Source organism: Lynx canadensis, chromosome B3, assembly GCF_007474595.2.
Source record: "Lynx canadensis isolate LIC74 chromosome B3, mLynCan4.pri.v2, whole genome shotgun sequence".
In the NCBI taxonomy this organism is placed as follows: domain Eukaryota; kingdom Metazoa; phylum Chordata; class Mammalia; order Carnivora; family Felidae; genus Lynx; species Lynx canadensis.
The window spans coordinates 68,916,937-68,929,342 of NC_044308.2; the positions used below are offsets into that span (position 1 = coordinate 68,916,937).

Here is a 12,406-nt window from a genome sequence, read left to right on the forward strand (position 1 = left end):
GACCATTGTGGGTAGGTGGTTAAGAGCACAGACTCTGGAAGCAAACTGCCTGGGTTTTAAACGGAGTTCCAGGACGTCCTGGACCATTTAGCCTTCCAGGGCCTCAACTTCCTCACCTATAAAATGAGGATAATAGTTTCAGTCTCATGGAGTGATAGGAGGATTAAATGAGGAAATACCTGGAAAAATGCCTAAAACAATGTCTTGACCCAGGGACTGAATAAACATATTACATTACTACTATTACCAAATGTCTTTTATACATTACAAGACCCAGAATAGACGCTACAAACAGCATCCAACATCTTGTTGGGTTGGTAAGGAAAGCACTTGAAAGCAGTTGACTGAAGTCAGAAGACTTTGCTCTTGAGCCAGAAGAACAAAAAGCTGACATGTCCATCCCAACTGGATTTATTACTCGAGTTTGCTGATGGTACCACACCAGACAGATGACTTCACTTATCTGAGCCTCAGTGACAACATTTATTTTGAAAAGTGACTCATTAGCATCTGGAGCAAGACCTAGTAGATAGTTGGTGCTCAGTAATTCTTAGTCTCTTGTCCTGCACAATAAGAAGTAAATACAGGAACAATGTCCGATGTTTTGAGGAATTTCAAATTTGGCCCCTTTAAAATATGACTGAAGCATGTCACTTCACATTCCCACCGCTTCAATATGTTAGCAATGGACTTCTGCAGTAGGCATCAATGTACTTGGGACTCTAATCACTGAACGGCAGTAATAGCATGGCTGAAGTTTAACCTGTATGGAAATCTCGCCGTGACTGTCACTCGTTGGAAGGGGCAGTTTGTACTAGCTCTGCCTGAGGGGCATTCACACTGAGAAACTGGCCCCACTGGTCCCCCAAAGGAGAGGGAGTAGGAGAGGAGGTGAGCGTATGTTGACAAAGGGGATTTCTGGTCTCGGGGGAGGAAATTATATACTTCTAGAGCTGGAAAGAACCTTGGAGAATTCTAATCAAAGCTTTAACTTTCCAGGGTCAAATCAGGTTGACCTTAGGTGTTTAAAGGGACTGCATTAAAGCAACAGGTAGAGAGTCATGCTCTGGTTTAGCCTGAGAAAAAGCACTTTATGGTGCTTCAAACAACTGATTCCTCAGGCAATGTACATCAGGGCTGGGCTTAGTAGAAGGAGACCAAATCATCTGTCTCTTGCCCACAGCCACGTTGACAGGCTCTGAGAATCACCTCTGCCACTAATTTCTCCAAAGCCTACCCAGGATTTGAAATCTCTTAATTAAGGAATCAGGCTTTGGAGACTTAGTGCCTTTCTTTGGTTATTACTATTGGCTTTTGAATATAAATGCCTATGATGGAGTCTACACTGTAGGGGTAGGTAGACAGCCAGCTAAGAAAGGCACCCAAGCTGGTAGTTGGTGAAGAGTTCAGGGAGCAGAACTCCAGGGTAGGGCCAGGTTGTGTAGGTCAAGGACGTAGTTGGGCATCAGACCACTTGTGACCTAGTTTGCAAGCAAGCCTGGGTCTGCCATCCTAAGGAATGCGGGCCTGAGTTTTCAAGTGTGTCACAGCCTTTTTCACTGACACTGCAGATTTTTGTTTGTGCCTCTTATACCAAATCCCTATATAAATCTTTGTGTGGTGGTCACCTTCCCTGTGCCCCATCTCCCATCTCTGAGTTGGGAATACTACCATCCCCATGATCCATTTCAGAAAGGTGAATTGACGTTGAGCCGGGAGACAGTTACCAAAACACCGTGCTCTCTGGACCAAAGTATTCTGATAGATTGCCACATCCTTAAATTGAGTGGTCATGTCTGAGAAAATTAGGATGAAGCTGGATGAATGTGTTTAAGAAAAAAAAAAATTGCTGGGTGCTGACTGGAAAGCTTCTTTGGAAGGTTTCTGGGGCATTTCATTCCTGAGCCTTGATTGCACACTGCCCCAGTCCAGATTCTGTGCTTTTTCCTCTCTCTCTGGTTTCCAGCGTGAAACGCAGCAACTGCTACATGGTCTGGGGCGGGGATATTGTGGCCACTTCGCAAAGATCAAGCCGGAGCAACGTGGACCTGGAGATCGGCTGCCTCGTGGATCTGGCGATGGGCATGTTGTCTTTCTCAGCCAATGGGAGAGAGCTTGGTACCTGCTATCAGGTAAGGGTGGCTCTGTGGCCAAGACAGCAGCATCCCCATCCTGCATGCTTGTGGCTCTGCTCCTCGTTCTTCTCCATCAGCATCCCGACCACAGCAGATGGGGTTGAGGAGCCCACGTGGTTCACAAACCATCGAGGGAAAGAAACAAGAACAAAATGGCTTGGTTTTCTACAGAGGGGAAAATAGGGGAAAGTATTGTTCTTTATTGATTGATCAGATATCCTGGTCATCTTTCTGGAAGCTAAGAAGGATTTTCTTTGGTGATGGTCTCTAAAAGGGTATTTATCTATTCCATGAACATTTCTTGTGCAACTTTTATGTTACCTGTGCTCTATAAGATGCAAAATCTGAAAGGGGAGCAGAGATGCTCCTTGCTTTAGGAAACTTCTGTGCTCAAAATACAGACTCCTAAAAACAGACTCGTTTGCCAAGGTGTATTCCTTTTGCAAAAAGGCTATTCTCATTCCTTATGAATTCCTTACAGGATCTTTTAAAACTGCATTTATATGAGTAATGTGTTTCTCTGCTTCATTGACTGTAAGCTCTGATAGAACTATGGGGAAAACCCTCAGTTACACACAAGTAGATTTACCTGTCATTAACAAGAAGCCCTATCTCTCTTAAGCAGGATCTTCATCCTTGATGGCCAGGTAAGCTTGGGAAAGGCCACATATCATATCCTGCTTCTGACATTGGCAATGAACATTTGTGCAGGACAACTTGAAAAAATACTTCAGAAAGAAACCTGTCTAGCCAGGCATTTCTCATATTACATAACCAAAAACATTTTTGGCTTGTTTTGTTTTGTTTTACTTTAACATACATAGTAGTTTTCTAGAAGTCTGGAGTTATACAAAGCGTATCTGGAAAAGGCTAACTTCAGGCGTTAAATTTCTCTGTTAAACCTATTTGATACTCCAAGGTAGAATAGAGACGTGTGGACAAAGAGTGTCATCTGAGTTCAGAGAAGGAAGAGCTTCCCTCCACTGAGAGTGGTCAGAGAAATATTCGTTTCAGAGAAACCTTGATTTAAAGAATGACACAGAAGATATCCTTATGGAGATAGGGAAGCATAAGGTACGCTTGAGGAACAATGGCCACCATAGTATGGGCCTCTGCGGTTATTGGTGAGAAATTCATTTGGAAAAACCGGGAGGTATTGATAGGAATTGAGCTTTTGAAGGTTTCTGACCAGAACAGTGACATGCACAGTGTTTAAGGACCCTTAGCTAACTACAGCAGATGAAAAGCATCCCACTACTGTGTAAATGGATAAAACCCCAGATTCCACAGTCAGCCCCATGTTATAGCCTCCAGGCTGGAAAGCCTCTTGGCAGCCATTTGTCTGCCTTGTGCTTGAAGAGATGGCATCTGGAGGGGAGAGACGGAGTAGCCCCAAGTCTGAATTGTTTGGTGACCAAGAACGGATGGACCAAACCCTTTCTGGGTTTGGTGGGATCAGCCACCTCCCCTTCTGCATGTCCTGCAATGCATGCCAGTCTGTGTGCCTCCCTGTCCTCCTGGGAAAAAGTAAGAACCACTGACATCTCTCGACAGCCTGACTGGGCAGCCGGAGGGACCTGTCTTTCCAGCAAGAGGCCTTTGCAAAACCAGGCTTTGAGGCAGAAAGTAACGTATTATTCTTCCGGTACTTTCTCATGATTCCACTCCCCACCCCCCAGCCCCCTGAGAAAATGCTTATATACATTACTGCCGTCCTTCAGAATCCATTAGCTTTTTCCCATTAACTTTTGAAATGAGTTTGACTGAAGGGTCCTCCCTGAGCTGCAGAGAGCTCTAAAGCATCTAATAACTCTGAAGGCTAGCCGGGCTTCGGCGGTCCCTAAATAAATAAATAAACAACCCATGGCCTTCGCAGCAGCAGTGACTTGCCTGCCTCTGGGAAGAGCCCATAATGCAGGAGGAAATGTCACAACAGGACGCCGTGGCTGTTGGTATCCTGACTTGCCCAGTAGTTCCTGGGTCACGTTGGGCTGGTCCGTTGTCTTCTCCCAGCTGTGTGCTGGCACCGACCCACCTCCTGAGATGCCTTCCTCCACTCCGTGCGTACGAATCCTGATTTCCCTGCTCAGTGGCCCCAGTCCTGCGTCCCGCCCAGAGGCATGTTGTCGTGAATGGGATGGTGCCAGGGCTCAGCACAGGAGCCCTCAGGTGTCTCACACCTGGCCAACCCCTTTTTCATTCCAGGCGAGACACCAATGTGTCCAGCCATGCATCTGGTCTCCCGGCAATGGGATGATTATTATTCTGCAGCCGTAGCCATTTTCATTTTTCAATTATCTCAAGAGGAACAGGGCAGCAATATTTATATACTGGCTTTCTATTCAGAAAGGACCAGTGACCAAAATAATGAGAGGAGGATTCTCTCAGACCATGTTTCTAGACCTCCCCGTTAAATACTGCTGTGCAGTTTGAAAATCTCTTTCTGCCGCACTTAATTTACGTAATCATGGGAGAAATGAGAGATAAAATGTATGTTCAAGAGATACTCGGTTATTGCCACCCCAGCCACACTGCTCTGAGAACAGAGTCAGCTACAAGACTCAGATTTACGAGAGGGGTTAGCTTTCAATTCAGGCCAGTTCCTATGCCCTGACCTTCACACGTGATCAGAAATAAAATGTCTATTATTGCAAGGATAAAAGAGATCAGCCAGAGATAAAAGGTACCTTAAATAGAAAAAAGGTCCATGGCACTCCACAGCAGCCTCAAATCTGGGCTCGCTGCTCCTAACATTAGAATGGAAGCTCCCCTTGGGGCGCCTGGGTGGCTCAGTCGGTTAAGCGTCCAACTTCGGCTCAGCTCATGATCTCACGGTCTGTGGGTTCGAGCCCCACGTCGGGCTTTGTGCTGACAGCTCAGAGCCTGGAGCCTGCTTCGGATTCTGTGTCTCCTCTCCCTCTGCCCCTCCCCTGCTCATGCTCTGTCTCTCTCTGTCTCAAAAATAAATTAAAAAAAAAAAATATGGAAGCTCCCCATCCAGAATGTCACCTCCTAGAGGACAGAGGCCATCTGTCATGCCTGTTGCTGTCCCCGTGCTTGACATAGGACCTGGCACCTAGTAAGTGCTTGCTAAGTATTTGTTATCAAACCGACGAACTTGGCTGCGAAGCCACTGTTTCAGTTTTTTAATTGCTTCTTAACAAGTGACCACAGAATTAATAGCTTAAAACCACATACATTTATTATTTCCCAGTTCTGTAAGTTTGGGTTGTCTGCTCAGGTTCTCACAAGGCCAAAGTCAAGGCATGAGCTGGGCTGAGCTGCCTCTGTCTGGAGGCTGTGGGAGGAATCCACTCTAAGCTCATTCAGGTTGTCATCAGGATCCATTGTGGTTATAGGCCAAGGTTCTGAGGTCCGTTCTTCTTTGCTTTCTTTTCTCCTTTCCTCCCCTTCCTTCCCAGAGGTGTCCATATTCCTTCTCATGTGGCCTCTTCCATCTTCAGTGCCGACAAGGCATGCCCTATCCTTGTTGGCAGAATTTAGGTGCTTGTGTTTGTAGGTTTCAGGGTCCCTTTCTTGATGGCTGCATCCAGGGGCACTCCTAGTCCCATGAACCCCCCTGAAATCTCCTGTCGTGTAGCCTTTCACAGGTTCTGTTACACCATGGTAGCTTCTTTCTCCAACGCCAGGTAGAGAACCTTCTCTCCAGTCTACCGAAACACAGTCTTACAAAACGTAACCAAATCAAGGGAGTAGCAATCTCCACACCCTTTTGCTATATTCTATTTGTTAGAAACAAGATAGAGGTTCTGGGGAGGGGATTGTAGGAGAGAGTGGCTCCCTGGGGCCACCTTAGAGTGTGTCCAGGATACTCAACATTCCCTAACTGCAAGAGAGTTGCAAGAATTTCCTAATGTCTGAATTTACTTAAAGGCAAAGGACTTTAGTTGATAGAATTAAAGTCACCTTTCTGTTTCCGTGGTCTCCAAGTCTCATCAATAGTCCTACATCAGGGGTGTCTGGGTGGCTCAGTCGGTTGACCATCCTACTCTTGATTTCTACTCAGGTCATGATCTCACAGTCGTGAGATTGATCCATGCTGAGAGTAGAGCCTGCTTGGGATTCTTTCTTTCTCCCTCCCTCTCTCTCTCTCTCTCTCAACAAATAAACATTTTTTAAAAAGCTAATCAACATGGGCAGTTGATAAGTGGAGCCCCTACTGTCATAAATAAATCCACACACTTCATCTAAGTGGCAGCTGGAAGACAGTGAATCCTACACTATTTAAGGTGAGCTCTAGAGTCATAAAGAGTGAGAAGGGGGTTACAGAGAAGTCCAGAGGAACCAAGAAAAAGGAGAGGTTCTAAGAAAAGGAGATAGGTTCTGGAAGCAGCCTCTTTATGTTATCTCAGGGAAGCCCTCGCCTGTAAAACAGCAGTTCTCGTCTGGGCATGCTTTTCCCTCATGGGACATCTGGCAATCAACAGAGACTTTTTTAGTTGTCATGACTGTGCTGGGGGTGGAGAGTAGTACTGACATCTTCTGGGTGGAGGCCAGGCCCATCTTCTGGGTGGGATAGCAGGCCATGCTGCTATCTGTCCTACAGGACAGCCCTACAGCAAAGAGTTACCCACCCAGCCGAAAGGGTCAGTAGTGCCAAGGTTGAAAAGCCCTGTCCTATGACGCCCTTTGGGCTTGCCTTCCCAAAGTCCTTTTTGCCTTCAGAAATAACACTGAAGTCCTTGCACCACCCTCAGTGATGACTTCCTGAGGGCAGGAGTGACGAATGATGGTGCCACCTGCATGCCAGGTGTCTCCCTGCTCTATGACAAGCCAGGAATCACATCATTCCATGAATAAAAGCAGGCATTACCCTTGGTGGTATGTTAATAGCTCCCCACGTGTGACTGTCCTGAGTACTGGAGGAAGATTTTGGCTACTATTATCAGTGAGAGAAAATGAAAGACTGTGGGAATGTTCAGCCCCAAGTCGCGGGGGGTGGGGGTGGGGGGGGCTGGTGGGGGGCAGGAATAAGGTGGAGAGCAGTGACTGCACTCCCAGAAGCACCAGGTCTCAGAATTTCTGAGGAGTAGAGAATGACCCGCCAGGGAGTTGTCCTGTTTCAGCTAGGGTTAGAATGAGGGTGTTGATGAATGCACCCAATGGCTTAGCCATCTGCGATTTTATAATTCTGAGCAAACGTCCATTTGTTTTGGTTTCCAGGTGGAGCCCAATACCAAAGTGTTTCCAGCAGTCTTCCTGCAGCCCACGAGCACTTCATTGTTTCAGTTTGAACTTGGGAAGCTGAAGGTATTGGTCAGCCTCCTCATCCAATGGCTATGATAAAAGAAGGCAGCATTGACCATTAGGGGAAAATTTTCTAAGCCTCAGAAAACAAGGGAATCCCTTCTCACCCAGGCCCTGTACTGGGTGCTGAAAGAATTACTTAATGTTAATATAACCCATTATGCAAGGTTTTAATTAAGGCTGGCAAAGCCTTAAAGGTCTCCGGATTGATTTGTCTCTCTTTAGTTCATACTCACCATATTGGTTATCATGGGCCGTGTTGCATTATCCAGCAACTGAGCATCTCTGTAGTGCACCTGTCTTTCCCTTTGAATGCCTTTTCTGCCTTGCCCCAGAATGCGATGCCCTTGTCGGCGGCCATATTTAAGAGTGAAGAGAAGAACCCAGTTCCGCAGTGTCCACCTCGGCTGGACGTCCAAACCATCCAGCCCGTGCTCTGGAGCCGCATGCCCAGCAGCTTCCTGAAGGTGGAGACAGAGCGGGTGAGCGAGCGCCATGGCTGGGTGGTGCAGTGCCTGGAGCCCCTGCAGATGATGGCGCTCCACATCCCTGAGGAGAACAGGTAGTGGAGGGACCCACAGAGGAGGGGGCAGGCCTGGGAGGCGGGCAGGAGAAGGGGAGGAGCAGCATCCCCCCCTTGGCCAAGGGCCCTGCTCTCTTCCCAAAAACCTCAGTGTCTCTTTTCCTTCCTCACTTACATTATTCACTTAGAAACAGCAGAATATCCACTACGATATGCCTGCCACAGGGCCTTCTCTCTGAGTGTCCGAAGTCAGGAGTGTTTCTATCCCTTTAATTAAAAGGTGTAACGTGACCCTGAAATATATGTCATTAATGACAAGAAGGGAGAAAATGAGGCATGCCTAGTTTGCCTAGAGAACCAAGAATGGGCTCCTGGGCTCCTTTTGGTAAGAAGTACTCCTGGATTATGGCCTGGGTTTAATCCCAGCACTATCACTTTCTGGCCTTGTGGCCTTGGGTAAATGACTCCTATAACTTACCTGTGTTTCCTCATGATACATAAAATACATGACCGTCCAGAAGACTGCAGGGAGAAATAAATGGAATTGTGTAGGTGAATCTACACTAGCATAGTTTCTATATGTAGAAAGAAAGAAATTTTATCGCTAGCCTATTATCACCCCTTGATCTGTTGGACTAAAAACATACAGTAATGGGGGAGCCGGTGGCAGGATTTGATAGCTGCACAGCTCCCATTTAGGTTTCTGCTGGGTCATGGACAGCGGCAAGACAGGCTGGTATAGGGAAGGAGCAGGAAACAAATAGGAATCCAGCCAAGTACGCCAGTTGCAAAGGATCCTCAGATCCATGGTGAGGAGCAAGACAAAACAGAAAATCTAAGCAAGGATCAGAGGCTGTGCTCTGAGCCCCCCCCCCCCCCCAAAAATGAGGGAGCAAGACAGACTTGTAAATGGGCTTCTAAAGTCAGGAAGGAGAAGGTGAATTGATGATGCCAACTGAACTCAATTTGGAAAGTGTTTCCTCTCGGGACAAGAGTGCAGGTGTGTTTGTTTTCAGGGGAGGGAAGGCCCTGTGGATGATGGTAGATTTGGAGATTATACAGATGCTGTGGGTGGTGGATTGACAGAGGGCTTTGGCTACATTTTTTTTTCTGATTTTTTTTCATGTTTATTCATTCTTGAAAGACAGAAACAGAGCACAAGTGGGTGTGGGACAGAGAGAGAAGGAGACACAGAATGCAAACCAGGCTCCAGGCTCTGAACTGTCAGCACAGAGCCCAGCAAGGGGCTCAAACTTATGAACCGTGAGATCATGACCTGAGCCAAAGTCAGACGCTTAACTAACTGAGCCACCCAGGTGGCCCCTTCAGCTATGCCTGAGGCTCTTGTACTGGGGAGCAGAGGATCCCCTTCTACCCACAAATAAGAGGACCAAGTCACCTCTGTCACACACCTGAATGTTTTTCAGTTTTCCATTTGGGAGGGTTTTCCTTAATAAGGAGCACTTTCATATTTGGGAATCCATGTCTTTAAGTCTTTCAGACTTTTGAGACTCGTTGAGTTAGGGAGGATTATCAGGAACTGGGATAAGGACCAGAACTGAGAGAGGAATGATAACCTGTACGAGGGCATGGGGCAGAGGCTCCTCCATCCTTCTATGCCCTCTGCCCTCATTGAGTTGGGTGCAATCCCTGGGGATTCAAAGAGAAGAACTCTGCTGAGCGCTGGCGTATTCTTTTCCAACCGTGGAGTGGTTGATGGCTTGTCCTATCTGCAGGTGTGTGGATGTCCTGGAGCTCTGTGAGCAGGAGGACCTGATGCAGTTCCATTACCACACGCTGCGACTCTACAGTGCAGTGTGCGCCCTGGGAAACAGCCGCGTGGCCTACGCCCTATGCGGCCACGTGGATCTCTCCCAGCTGTTCTACGCCATTGACAACAAGTACCTCCCTGGCCTCCTTCGGTCTGGTTTCTATGACCTGCTCATCAGCATCCATCTGGCCAACGCTAAGGAGAGGAAGCTAATGATGAAGAATGAGTACATCATCCCCATCACCAGCACCACCAGAAAAATCCGCCTGTATCCAGATGAGTCCAAGAGGCATGGGCTGCCTGGGGTGGGCCTGAGAACGTGCCTCAAGCCAGGGTTCAGGTTCTCCACCCCTTGCTTTGTCGTGACCAGTGAGGAGCACCAGAAGCAGAGCCCTGAGATCCCCTTGGAGATTCTCAAGACAAAGGCACTGAGCATGCTGACGGAGGCAGTGCAGCACAGCGGGGCTCACATCCGGGACCCTGTCGGTGGGTCTGTAGAGTTCCAGTTTGTGCCTGTGCTGAAACTCATCGGGACCCTGCTGGTCATGGGGGTGTTTGATGACGATGACGTCAGGCAGATCCTCCTCCTGATCGATCCCTCTGTGTTTGGGGAGCACAGTGGGGAGACGGAGAACAGAGCAGAGAAGGAGGAAGTGACCCAGGTGGAGGAGAAGGCAGTGGAGGCCGGAGAAAAGGCCGGCAAGGAGGCTCCAGTCAAAGGCTTGTTGCAGACCCGACTGCCAGAGTCCGTCAAGCTGCAGGTAACTCAGGGCAGCAAAGATCCTGCCTTTGCAAAGTGCGGGGGGAGGGTGACAGTGCAGCCGGGAGCTAAGGCTGGGACTGAGGGTGCTGGCCTAAACCTGGAGTGTAGTGGAAATACGGATAGAGAACATTCACTGCTCATGATTTTCTCTGGCATGAAATGTACTCCCAAAGTCAAGAGAAAAGTGCTAACCCTCATCAATAAGGCACGTGCCTTAGAATTGTTTTTACGGAACTAGTGATGGATTGGCCCTCATCTTACCTCTTACCCTTTGGGACTAAATGGCTTCTCTGTGAGCCCCTGTCGGGAAAGGAGAGGAAGAGCCTTTGGCTGTGGAAAAGACCACACTGGTTCATACGGTGGCCATGCTCATCACTTGAGCTTATTTGTTGCCATGTACTGATCACCAAGCCTGTGTAGACGTGCTGTCCTGGCATGCAAACAAACTGCCGTCTGAGCTAAGGAGAAGAGGCATGCTCGCTTTGAGCTGCCCCCTTGGCATCACCTAGGAAGCCGCAACGTTTCCTAAGACATAGTCTTACCAGAGGGAAGCTGGCAGCAGCGATACGCTGAAGATGATAACTGTTGTCTTCTGGGCACTGAGAAAAGAGAAGTGAAAGTGGACAGAGCAGTACAGTCTGTTCCACAAAGTCAGCCTGGCTCGGGCATCCCTGGACCACGTAGCAGCTCTACAGGCTTGCCAAGTCAGTAGCCTCCCAAAGCCTTGGCTTCACAATATGTAAAATGTGGATGATAATTGAATAAAACGTAATATTCACTTTTATCTTTAAAATACGGTATGAAATATATTTTATCATAAACCGTGTTACAATAATCTCCAAATGAAGCTCTCTTACCTAATGTGGTGGGATTGGTAGGTGTCAGTTCATCAAAATGTTGTATGTAGAGGAGATACGTAACAAATTTTACACAGATACCTTAAACGTTTTTATTAAAACATAAATGTGCTCTTCGGATGTGGAGCTGAGACTTTTTCTTCCATGTGAGTCCCTGCCTGGCATGTAGAGTCCTTTCTTTTGCATAAATGACACCTGTCACATACAGTGTGATGTGCCTGATGGCCAGTTTTGGGGGTATCTTGAAGATAGACTGTGGATTTAGAGGTTATTGGAAAGCAACCTGAGTGCAGAACACTTGTAGATTTTAATGATTTTCCCCCAATTTTTTGTAGTTGTCTAACTCACACCCAACTTTGAGTATTTTTTTTTAAAAAACATCTTGCCTTTTGCGGATGTTCCCTAGTCTTTCAATTTAGTTTTCCTATTTCATTGGCACATACAGCTTCTAATCAGATGTGATAACTGTAATCACAAGTGTGACGGGCATGTGCTCTGGGTCCTAGGTCACCTGCAGATATGCCAGAGACTAGCCTGCTAGGTAAGAGCACACCAGGGACATTATTGTCTCTGCCCAGACGGACTGGAGAGTGTCTGTTAGTCATGCAAGGGGTTATGTGGAGATGGGGTCATAGAACTTACGCCTGAATAAAAGTATCGGGAACACACTGAGGTTTGAAGGAGCAGGTCTGGCAAGTGCCTAACACAGAGTCAGGTGATTAGAGCTCAATAAGTTCTGGCTGCTGTTTTTCTTATTAGTGAAAGTGCAAGTAGCAATAAGATCAGGACTAGTAACAGTCCGAAAGAACTGGTGGCAGACAAAGCAGTGCCAACAAACAAACAAGAAAGAAAGAGAGGGGAACAGAAGTCTCTGGTTCCCATCATCTGGAGCCAGAAGATGTCAGGAAGGAGCCAGAGCTCTCCCGTGCAGTTGAGTGCTGGTTTCCATGGGGAGCTTAGAGCCAGGGAAGAATTCTCTTAGGAATGCCGTTCTCACTCTCCACGGGCAGGTTCATTCTGTCTTTGGTGAGCTTGTTTTCCTGTTGTTCTCCTGTCCTTAGGATAAAGGGCTGGTGGCTCGGTTCAAAC

The 12,406-nt window shown here is 47.4% G+C and overlaps 1 protein-coding gene across 1 annotated transcript in view; it reads left to right on the plus strand.

Annotated features, from left to right (window-relative positions):
* Positions 1-12,406, plus strand: part of RYR3 (ryanodine receptor 3) — a 357,957-nt gene that overhangs the window by 169,447 nt on the left and 176,104 nt on the right. Inside the window, 4 exon segments of the mRNA XM_032593518.1 lie at positions 1,967-2,132; positions 7,320-7,406; positions 7,739-7,965; positions 9,663-10,458. Coding sequence (XP_032449409.1) covers positions 1,967-2,132; positions 7,320-7,406; positions 7,739-7,965; positions 9,663-10,458 — 1,276 coding nt within the window.